Source organism: Sitodiplosis mosellana, unplaced genomic scaffold (genome assembly GCF_009176505.1).
Source record: "Sitodiplosis mosellana isolate CC-2019 unplaced genomic scaffold, AAFC_SMos_1.0 Smas_scaffold_1, whole genome shotgun sequence".
In the NCBI taxonomy this organism is placed as follows: Eukaryota; Metazoa; Arthropoda; class Insecta; order Diptera; family Cecidomyiidae; genus Sitodiplosis; species Sitodiplosis mosellana.
In genome coordinates this window covers 10,647,546-10,658,947 of record NW_022595244.1, presented here as the reverse complement: position 1 = coordinate 10,658,947, position 11,402 = coordinate 10,647,546, and the positions used below count along the sequence as shown (strand labels likewise).

The 11,402-nt window shown below is 37.0% G+C and overlaps 3 protein-coding genes across 7 annotated transcripts; 2 read left to right on the top strand and 1 right to left on the bottom strand.

Moving 5' to 3' along the window:
- On the bottom strand, positions 1 to 2,589 carry LOC129566051 (inhibitor of growth protein 4). 2 transcript variants are annotated; one of them, XM_055441589.1, is made up of 5 exons: positions 2,261 to 2,589; positions 1,698 to 2,063; positions 1,454 to 1,626; positions 855 to 1,013; positions 1 to 788 (listed from the first exon to the last, which is right to left on the bottom strand). In XM_055441589.1, exons 1-5 carry the CDS (start codon positions 2,295 to 2,297, stop codon positions 687 to 689), a joined length of 837 nt encoding a protein of 278 aa, XP_055297564.1. In that variant the 5' UTR covers positions 2,298 to 2,589; the 3' UTR covers positions 1 to 686. The 2 variants fall into 2 exon arrangements, with proteins under 2 accessions (XP_055297564.1, XP_055297572.1); XM_055441597.1 differs by having other exon boundaries at positions 1,490 to 1,626; positions 2,261 to 2,531.
- A 316-nt stretch (positions 2,590 to 2,905) lies between these two features.
- LOC129565998 (uncharacterized) lies at positions 2,906 to 9,550 on the top strand. Its single transcript, XM_055441480.1, has 6 exons — positions 2,906 to 3,946; positions 4,943 to 5,498; positions 5,576 to 6,679; positions 6,740 to 8,093; positions 8,326 to 8,484; positions 8,549 to 9,550. The coding sequence occupies exons 1-6, from the start codon at positions 3,852 to 3,854 to the stop codon at positions 8,791 to 8,793; spliced, it is 3,513 nt and encodes a 1,170-aa protein (XP_055297455.1). The 5' UTR covers positions 2,906 to 3,851; the 3' UTR covers positions 8,794 to 9,550.
- A 268-nt stretch (positions 9,551 to 9,818) lies between these two features.
- On the top strand, positions 9,819 to 11,077 carry LOC129566035 (riboflavin kinase). Of its 4 annotated transcripts, none has more exons than XM_055441558.1 (4): positions 9,819 to 10,059; positions 10,189 to 10,287; positions 10,371 to 10,522; positions 10,759 to 11,077. In XM_055441558.1, exons 2-4 carry the CDS (start codon positions 10,206 to 10,208, stop codon positions 10,963 to 10,965), a joined length of 441 nt encoding a protein of 146 aa, XP_055297533.1. In that variant the 5' UTR covers positions 9,819 to 10,059; positions 10,189 to 10,205; the 3' UTR covers positions 10,966 to 11,077. The 4 variants fall into 4 exon arrangements, with proteins under 4 accessions (XP_055297533.1, XP_055297541.1, XP_055297524.1 ...); XM_055441566.1 differs by having other exon boundaries at positions 10,150 to 10,287; XM_055441574.1 differs by having other exon boundaries at positions 10,059 to 10,128.
- The last annotated feature ends 325 nt before the right edge of the window (positions 11,078 to 11,402 follow it).

Genomic DNA, 11,402 nt, shown 5'->3' with positions numbered 1-11,402 from the left:
TTTGTGGTTAATATTTTCTATGGAATTTATTAAAAATTCGATTAAATTATCGCATATCAATTGTGTAAATAATAGATCGGTTTTAAGTAAGTAAATAAGTTCTGAGAATGCGTGTTCTTAAAACCGTTCTCGTCGATCATTTTTTTTCTGTCTCTCTGTGTGTATGTGTGGTCGGTTGATAGGTTGGTCGAAAAACAAAGAAATAATCACCAAAAGTGATTTGTGTGTATGTATTTTTTTTTCATTGAAAGTCTTACTTATTTCTATAAATTTAAAGAGATGTTGTTTTACAAACTATAATTCGAGTAAAAAATACACCTAAGAACTAGGACAATGTCGTGGCAGAAAATTTGTTATTTTGATTTGAATATTGAAAATTGTTTCACTATTTTCAAATGTTCAGCACTTTTGATCGTTGATTCAATAACGAAACAAACAAGGACATACAATGCAAAAAAAACAGGAAATTATTCTTTAGATGGGCGGCAGCGGCGTTGCCGCTTTGTAACTGGTCTAAACATTTAACACTCGTTTCTCTCTCTCTCTTTCTCTCAATCTCTTAACAGTATACGTGAAGCGAAATGATGATGTCGTGTGTTGTGTGTGTGATGCAAAATAAAATAAAATGCAAATGATTGAGAAAAAACAACGTTCATTGATTGGGTGGGGAGCGAGTGACAATGGTTTTATTTCTTCTTGCGATCCTGTGAACATTTCGGACAAAACCATTTGCCTTTCGGTTTTGTAGTTAAGCCAACACATGCGAAGTGGAACCATTCGATCGGGCACTGAAAATGAAAACAATACGCGATGAAGTGATTTTTTCCCTCTTCTGAGATCAAACTGTTACTAACCTCTGTGTTATCGCATCCAATCATTTCACCATACGATACTTGTTGGCACACACAATAAGTCGGTTCATTGGGATCGACTGGCATATCGAGAACATCACTTGGATGCGGTGTTGTGTGGCCGGTTGTTTCCGTTTTCGGCTCTTCTGTTTCGGTTGTTTTCTACATTTTCACAAAAACACAATAGCAACAAGCAACGAATTAGAATCATTTTTTTCGGATTAATTTGCGGACACGTGTGTGCGAAGCAAGTGTGAGCAAAGCATGAATATTAACGATATCATATGGAATGTGAGCGATTATTTGATGGAATTAACAAATGGATTTGTGTTGCATGGCTATTTGAATGTTAGCAAATGACAATGCAGATAAGAAAAAAAATGTCAAACTTGAAACGATTAGAATGAATCATGAATATGATGAATAAAAACATCTGGAGCCAATAAATACTTGGGTCATTCATATGAATCGTCAATAACTCAACAAACTGAAAATTTGCTAAAATACTTGAAAAAATCAAAACGTAAACGTGTTGTTGTTTTGTTTATGTGTTTAGAAAAGATTGTTGTGATATATAGTAAATGATGATGATGATGATTTACCTTTTGAGTTTTGCGAGTCTCTTTCTCTTGAATTACCTTCTGCTTTTTCGTACTCTTCGGCGTTTTAACAATGGTTTCTGTTCGTGCCTCATCTTCGGAGGACAGTGCACTGGCTGCTGCTCGCTTTTTCTTACTAACAGGCGTCTTGACATCTTTGATACGTTTACGGCCCCCTACAAAACAAACATATTTGAATGGATAAATGAAGAAAATCACATTGGAATGCATCGAATGTTTGGTTTACGTTTTGGTGGTTCTGCATCTGGTTTGACTGTTTTAGCTACGGCCAATGTTTTATCTTGAATTTCACCCTCAAAACGCGCTAAATCGGAATCCAAGCGTCGAATGTGTTTATCCACCAATTCGTATGTTTGAATCGCCAACTGCACCTTATCGTCACCGTATTCTTTTGCTTTGTTGAACATATCCTGAATGGCTTTCAATTTCTCTTTGCGCACGTCCTCTGGAATGGACTCTTTGTCTTTCACCAATGTTTTCATAAATTCATCGGCTTTCTCATCGATGTTCTTCATTAGCGTTTGTGCACGTGAATCCAATTCTCGCATTAGCGTAAAATTACGTTGTAATTCATTTGGCAGATGCTCCAAACCTTGAAAAATAGCAACAACAACAATAAAATACCCCAATTTCATGGCCATTAGAATGCGGTTTCAATTCATTTTGCATAGAATGTTATGATAGGTTTTCATTCTTAGATGCATCAAACACCAAACAAAGCAACTTAACAGAGACAAATAAAAATTGCACCACAGCGACAACAACAACAACAACAACAAAATTGCATACCATCCAAATAATGCTCAAGGTACAGTGCAGAAGTCATTGCATTCAATTTTACACAAACGATGAATACAATTCGGTTTTTCGTGAAACAATATCGTTTCAACAAAACATCAATGCCACAATTGGCCCTATATTCAAGTGTGTTCTTTTATTTCGAAAAACGAAAGACACAAGCGAATAGAAATTCAGTTTTATTTATGGAATACTTTCGCTCCAACACACAAAACAATGGTACAAAGTGAAAATACATGAAACTGTCAAAGAAATGCTTCGATTTTCATTATTTATTTACTATTTCGCTTTTTTTCGGCGAAGCTTGCAAATCGTTGGCAACACTGCACATTCAATGCGAGTTTTTGAATTTGGGAGATTCAAAAATGTGCAACAATTTCATATCCATATTTTCGACGATTCAATGCCATTTTATCTCATTAAAATTGAATTTAATAGAAAATATTATTTTTGATACGGTTTTTGTTCATATGATTTGTCGAAAAGTACTTAAATTTATGTCATTCGTTTCAAGTTTACGGGTTTTTTCTTTCTTTCTCTTTCGCTCTCCCTCACATCCGAAGTATCGCATGAAGTTGGCTCAAGTGTCAACACTGTTATTTTATTACGTATGTCAAATGAATCTAGCAAATTCCCGACGTGAGCATAGCTTCACGCTGAATGTGGACGATTTTTTTTTGTGGCGGATTCTGATTTCATCATACTCATTCGTGCTGTCATTGCTTTCAGTCTGATGCAAGCAATTTCACAAGTCGTGCGTATGGGAAGTGTAAAATCATCATACACAGGCAGAAGTGAATAATTAACGAAAATTTTCATCGCTTTGCTTTGTCTAAATCGATTCGTGATTCGTCATTGACACAAGCCAATCTATGTTCGAGTTGTAAGGCGAACGGTTTTGATTTCAGTTAAACATTTGCATTACAATAATTGGCGAAATAGTGGACAAGTGAGTGTGTGAGAGAGAGGCAGAGAGGAGCAAGGCAGCAAAAAAACAACCAACGTGTGGTGATAAAAACGTCTACGTAATTAGCAAAGTGCGGAAGAGAAACGTCGAAATCGTACGGGAATGACATCAAATTGGGAATATGAAATAAATATGTACGCAATTTTTTCAACAACAACCGAAGGAAACAAAGTCGAAAATGTGTTTTTAGTGTCAAAATCTTGACGGAAACTTACTTGGGCCATGCATTGAACCAACGCAGACCAACACTAAAACGTTGTTAAAAGTTTGTTACGGAATAAAATACAACAAAAAACCGTATTTGTTTCGGTGTTAAAGAATTTCAAGGCTCTTTAACAAAGAAGGATAAGAAGAAGAAGAAGAACGAGAAAAATAAAAGGCGATTTGTTACGAGTAGGAGGAAAAGAGAAGAAAAATTCGCAGAAATCAGAAGAGTTTAAACAGCTGAACATCAAAATTTAAAGAAAAAAACCAGAAATTATTCATCAGAGACGCATTCTATCCATCCAGTTAGCCAGATCAACCAAACAGCTAAAAAAAATTCCAAGTTCAACCCATGCAGTTCAACAGTTCATTTTGATAAAGGGGCAACAAATCAGAACCAATTTCATCATTATGACTATGGATTATTCAACAACTACATCAGCAATATCCAAGCCATTCGCATCGGCTACGCAACCTTTGGATCGTGATATCAAACAACAATACAAGTATGTATTTTTATCTGAGTGGTTTTTTTTTTCTCGGGTGACATTCGATCGATTTACTGATACAAACCGTTTATTTCGGGCGAAATGTTTAGACAAAATGTATCGGTATTTGTTTACTTACGCGAGAATTCAAAGCGATGACTTCGCTCGGTATCGTTCACAACGGGTGTGTGTGACGCACATTGTCACCACACGTCTTTTCAAATTGAAAAACATCTATCGTGGCGATTATTTTTTTTCTATTCATTTGCATCACAACTCTGCGGTTAGCTTAGTAAATAGGATTTTCTTCACGCGAAGAAGAAGTAAAAAATAGAAAATGTGTTAGACGATCACATCAATAGAATAGAAAATGAATAGTCGCTAAAGTCACCAGAGTAAACAACTAGCCTGAGCGAAAATCGTCACTTTCATATTGTTGCTATTTCGTTCAATGTGATTTGAAAATTGCGGACGAATGATTCAATTTAGAAACCGCTTTGTGGCGAACAAATCTGAATTTCCTTTAATTAGACCACAATATTTCGGCTACCATCCGAAAAAATCCCGTACAAATTGATTTGATACGAATCGAGCGTCCATGCGATGCAGAGAAAACTAATCACGTATGCATAATTTTAATGATTTCGATTTGATTAGAGAGGAAAATGTGTGTGTCTCAAGATATTTATCGTCGTCCTTAAACACACTCAGCATCGCACTAAAAAAACCAAAAAAATACGGTGTGTATGTTGACCAATCATACGTAGCAGATGTCAAAACGTAAACGATATTTTGTTATTTTTTTTTCGTTTTGCGTGTGCTAACCTCATTCAACCAGTTTAATCTGGATTATTTTATTGACTTTTTTCCCGCGAGAGAGAGATTATGTGTTCGTGTGTGTGTGTTGATAAAACAGAGCTTGCGTGTTTCGCAACGCATCTGATGCCGCCGCCGTCATTGTCGGCGGTTTTTCGTTCCGTGTACTAATTGAAAATGGTTTTCGCTTGTTTTCAGATGCGTCTACAATTTGTTGAAACAGTTCGAACAGGAAAAGCAGAAGATTAACTCAATTGATGGCATTTTTGATGTTCGCATTGAAAGTCTGCGCAACTCGATCGTTGACCAGAGCACCGCGCTAATCTATCAAACGGAGTTTGAAGTCATCGGTCGAAAGTGTCGTGAGATTCTTTGGTTCAAAGGTTACTATGATTTGATTTCGCTCGCCAAGCGCTTGTGGAAGAAAAACCAGGCAAACAGCAAACGAGCCGAAGAGCAAATCAGCAACCTGATCATCGAAGGCATTTCACACTTTAAACTAATTATCGTCAATTTGGAGCGCAAATTTAGTTTGGACTTGCGTGATGTGGTGGACTTTTCGTTTCTGGATACGTGCGAAAAGAACTTGTACACGGCGGTGGCAAGCCAAAACAGCATTTGCCACAATGAAAATCGATCCCAAGACGAGGTCACCAAGTATGCCATGGAAACAATACATGCTCTGCTCATTTCGCTCGGCGATTTGCATCGTTATTTCATCGACTTTGATTTCACCATGCCGAAAATTTCCAAGGTAAGACTCTAATTTTCTGTTTCTTCTTTTTCACTTTGTAGACTAATCGACAATTTTCTTTGGTTTATTTTCTACAGGATTTTGCTGCCAACTACTATTTCGAAGCGTTCAAGCTGAACCCAAAAACGGGAATGGCACAAAATCAACTGGGAACTCTATTGGCCGGAACCAATTACAATTTGGATTCCATCTATCACTATTTGTATTCGTTGACGTGTCCGGTGCCGTTTGAAGTGAGCGACAGTCGTGTAACGATTCAATTCCAAAGCAACGCTAGTTATTTGGAAAAAACCGAAGGGGCAAATGAGAAATGCGACACGATTGGACTACGTGATTTCATTGCACGCTATCTGTTGGTCATCGATGTGTTTTTCTACGATAAGGAAATCAACGATTTCAACTCGCTTTGCCACTGCATGCTGCTCGATTTTCGCAAAATGCTGCAATCGAACCGAATCGATTTGTCCGGCGATATGCTCTACAAAATGATTGCGATGTTTTTCTTCTGTTTGATCAAACTAAAGACGAACGGTTCGAATAAAATACACAGTTTGAATGCATTCTTGGTTGCGCTATGCTCGGAACTTGTCAGTGCTTGCATGATGAAATTGAATAAGTTTATTGCCGGCCGTGAAACTCAAAATGCGAAATTTCAAGCGAAATACTACAAACATTTTGAGGAATTTGAGCAAACGGTTCGTGACGCACGCGATAAACATAAACGCTACATGGAATCCATCGCATCATCCGCTTCGCATACCAATGACGAAAGCAACGATGCAGCCAGTGTTAAAGGTCATATGAACGGCGGCAAATTGATGATAAACAAACTGTCGGATGAGTCGTTTGGTTTGAAAAATGGACGCAAGTTCAGTTTGAATGGGCATGATGATATGGCAACGAACAGCAGTGGCCGTGAACGTGAATCAGATGCTGGCAAATCAACAACGCCAATGTCGTCGCAAACGCGAAATCAAAAACGCCGTGGCAATCTACGACGTCGACGCCGTCGCATCGTTTCCGAGCATTCAAACAGCGATTTATCGTATTTTGAAGACAGCGAATGCGATATGGATACTGACTTCAGTACAGCCGACGAAGATAGTGCTGATGAAAATGGTGGATCATGGTATTCATCTGAGAGTGAAGAAGAAGAGGAGAAGGGAGTAAATGGTTTGGAGGTGAGTATGATTATAAAATCCAATTTAATCCGGCAATTAACAATTGTTTTTGCTTAACAGAGGCCAGTGAATGGTGGGGTGAATCACAACAACCAACCGGGTTCAAACGTCAACCACAACGACGACGATGACGACGATGATGAAGATGTGATCATTGAAGACGAGCAAATCATCTATCCTTCGAATGGAACCGAAGAGAAGCCAAAGAGTTTAAATGGACAAAATAGCTACGAGAACAGCATTTTTGGTGACTTTATGAGCACTTTCAAGCAGCTTCAGATTTTCGATGAGGAAAACAAGAATGGCCAAAACAATTTCACATTCGATCAGGCCAATCCATTCGATTTTAAATTCAATTTGATTGAGCATGTTGAAAATACATTGGGTAAAGAAGAATCGGGTTCGAATGCAGCTACAGCTCCGGAGAAACTACGTTTCAAGCAAAAGTACAACAAAATTGACCCAAATATCATCGTGGATTTCTTCGAGCATGAGAACACAATGGTTGCACTGAAATTGATGTTTGATTGGTTACGCGGGAATAGCGCCATAATTGTCAATTGCTTCACCACCAATCCAGAGTTCATCGACAAAATCTTTGATCTATTGAATGCTATGAACATTGATATTTTCACGCGAAAGGTCTACTTCGAGCGATTTTACATTGAAACGGAAAATGTGCGCGAGAATTTGCGTTCACTCTTCGATATTCGTCAAACGATCCCATTGAAAGAGGATGTTCTGCTGAAGGAATTCTCCGTATTTGATGTGTGCCAACGTCACATGGACTGGACTCTACCGCTCAAACTGAAAATAACCGAAAACGAGGAGACCATTCTACGCATTTTCCTATTCGTTGATTTTGGATTTTCACTATGTAAAATGAAAAAGTTTGACTACAACTTTTGCTCGCGTAGCCGCAACTTCATCAAAGTGGTGTCGACGAAACAGCGCTCAGTGAAGCGTACACGCAAACGAGGTCGTCGCAATCGACGAGGACGTGTACGTAATAGAAGCCGCAATCGACATTCCAGTGGAACTGAGATGAGTGTTTTGTCACGGAATGGAGAACAAGCTGGCCGAAGCAGCACTGACGATATTGATCAGGCTGAGGATGAGAAGAAGACCAGCCTGAAAAAAGGATACTTGAAAAATCGTCAACAAAACAATCAAGTTGCTGCATCGGCCGCAAATGGCGAGAAAAGCAGCCCTAATTCAGCCACCGATAAACATCAACTGATGGGCAAACTGTGGTTAAAACATGAAATCGAAGTGCTCGAGGCGAAAATGTCGAAGAACAATGCCATTCTGAGTCCGTATTTGGTTGTCGATTCCAAAGTACTTTCCAACCATTTGGACACTGTCAAGAAGCTGGTTAAGGCCAAGAAATTCGTTGTTCTAATACCAAGCGCAGGTAAGGAGGTTAAAATTAACGTGTTCCACGGGGAGTTAGCACGTTATAAGGTTTTGGACTTCCATCGAAAGAGATGGTGAATACAAGTTGTATATGTCCATCTTTCTTCTTCCTTGAAATCAAATTAAAATCTTTATAATGTACGTCTTGTTAACTCCCTGTGACGTGTTGAATTTCAAATCAAACACATACATTGTCAACTCTATTAAAATTTTATTGGTAATTTTCTCAGTCCTCGCTGAACTGGATGATCTGAAGAAAACATCGGACGTTGTTCGTAACACGATTCGTTGGTTGGAACGAGAATTTACTGGCGGTAGCCGATTCATTCGATTGCAACGTAACAATGAAACGAAACCGTTGACTTTGATCAAGGTTCCGAAGAAATTAGGTAATTTTTCTACTACTTTTTATAACTTTTTACTTTTATTTAATGAAATCTATTCCAATTTTAGATCGCGAAGCATCAACATTCATGCACACCGTTCAATTTTGCAATCACATCAATGAAACGCACACTGGAAACGGTGAAAATATATTGGATGAATCGATGGCAAAGCCGAACGTGGTAACTTTCCTTACGGGCGAAAAATTGGTCAACAAGAAATTGAGCAACATCAGCTATTGCGGTATTCTGGATGCGATCGGTATCAATTATGAACAAATCAACGAGTTTTACGCGAAATATAAAAAGAAATGAGCGACACGTTGAAAGCTTGTTAAAGCGGATTTTGGATAAAACTGAGCAAATAAAACTGCGTGACAGGGTTCAAATTCAAAGGAAATTATATATCAGTAAGGGATAACGTTCGAGTTCATTCTCAAATGCTTCAAAAACAAGAACAACAATAACAACAACAGCAGCAAAAAAAAAATTCACACGATGTGTGCGGTGTCAGGTTATTTGAAACAAAAACAAAAAAACGATTCATCGGTTTTGGGGGAAAGAATCTGTCACACACATGACGCATACAATTTCATTGGCATTAAAGAGAATATCGATACGGAATCAATTCGATGGAAGTTTCAGTTAATTCACGAACATGGAACTCGTTGCAATGCAGCCGCCGTTGCGAATTCAACACAAGTAAACATAAAAAAATAACAAAACCATCGTAATCATACTATATAAAAAAACAAAAGAAAAATCCACCAAAATAGCTACCAGAAAAACAAGACGATCGTGGTAGTAAAAAGAATGGTGTATTTCACGGGAAACACTGTTTCATGGAATTCTATCGTGACTTGAGGTGGTGATTTTAGAGCGTTTTTTTCTTCATTTTCAGTCTCTGCAGTTGACCTATATAACAAATATTCTTCTAAATGTTTTAAAATAAAATTTTGATTTTGCTTCCCTTTAAACAAAACAAAATAAAAACGTGTAAATCATTTAGGCCTTGTCATTCATTGTACTGGATCTATGTTTAACAATAATAAAATATCCAAACACATCATTAGCCTTGCTGTATTTCTTTCTTCTTCTCTCGGTTTCATTGGCAAATAGATTTTTTTACAGCGTACGTATCACGTCCTGACTAAGCAAATATAGTAAAACGTATACAATATCGAGCCTAAACCATCTAAACTGTTGTAAACAACAAAATATGATACGCACGTGTTGTATCGGTGTTTGTGTGGCTCTAATTCCAAACATGACTAGAGCTGTCACACACGAACACACATGTGTGCCTTATTTGATTGTGTGTTAAAGTGTCAGTTGTGTCAATGTTTGTCGAAACGTCAGTGTTCGTTTAAACAATTTGTGTTCGGTACTTTGTAAATTGTTTTATGTCTGAATCCGTCTGACCTCAATTTTTCCATTTGTTCTCTGGATTTTCTGTAGACAAATAATTGTCTTTTTATTTTCCAATGAAATTATCAAATGCTTATAACTTCACACCACTCGTGTCATTTTTGTGATAAGACAATTGATGAAAACACTTCATAGGCTTCTGAAATATTTGTGGTCAGTCAGTTTGCACAAAAGATAACAATTTTTTTTTGTTCAAATAGCGAGTCGACAGATCAATTGCAGGTACACACTAATCGAATTCAGTTCTATTTTTCTTTTCTTTTTTTCTCTTTTATTGGAAAGAATTCCACAAAATTGCAATGAATTGTCTTCCATATTTCTGCACTGGCCCAATTGTAAAGGGTTTTGGCCGAGGCTCCAAAGAATTAGGATGCCCAACAGGTGAGGGATCTTATCGACACTTTTGAAGATCAAAAAATTATTGTAGAAAAATTCACTTCAAACCATTTTTTTCTCATCCGTAGCCAATGTTCCATTGGAGGTCGTGCAACAATTACCAGATGAACTACAAACGGGAGTTTATTTCGGTTGGGCAAGCATTGAAAACGGTGACGTTCATAAAGCTGTACTTAGCATCGGCTGGAACCCATTTTATAACAACAAAGAAAAGTCTATGGTTTGTGATTACAATTTGTATTTATTTTTTGCAAAAAAAATAACAAACATTTTTTTTATTGCATCAAGTGATGAAATTATTTTGGCCTTATCTCATTTTATCAACATAAACATACACATGACGCCAAAATAACAATCTCTAGTGGGAAATATTTTGAATTCCTGATTTGTTTGTACGGATTACAATGATTAACGGTTTTTTGTCATCTTTTTTTCTATTTTTGCTTTGATTTACAGGAAGCACATATAATCCATAAGTTTGATGAAGACTTCTATGGAAAGCAGATGAAGTTATGTATTTGTGGCTACCTAAGACCTGAAACAAATTTCGACTCATTGGATGCGTTGAAAGCAGCCATTAATGAAGATATCAAAAATGCCAAGAGCCAATTGGACACCGAACAATTTACCAACTACAAGTTCAACGATTATTTCAAACAATGATATGTAAATTTGAGTGATTTGTTGTACTTAATTATTTACAATGTTAATTAGCCATTTTTAATGTATCAGACAAATTGTTTGGCAAATTAAATGCACATATTTGTAACAATGATTGCAATGATTGCATTTACAATATAAGTTTACTTACTCTTTTTGATTTGATATTTGCCTATTCATTTGGTTTTGAGTCACGTAATTTACGTGTTAGTATTGTATATTATATATATTTAAAAAAAACGTAAATCTTGAGCTTGTTTGGACAAACCGAAAAACAATGAAAGTATCAAAATATATCCCATTAAAAAAAAAAAAATCATGGCTAACTCGAACCAATTTCCAAATTATGTTGAATTTTTTGGAAAAACCCAATTATTTAGGCCGAGAAACCTGGGCAGCTATCCAAAGTACCCAAACACTGAATCACTTGAAGAGTACTG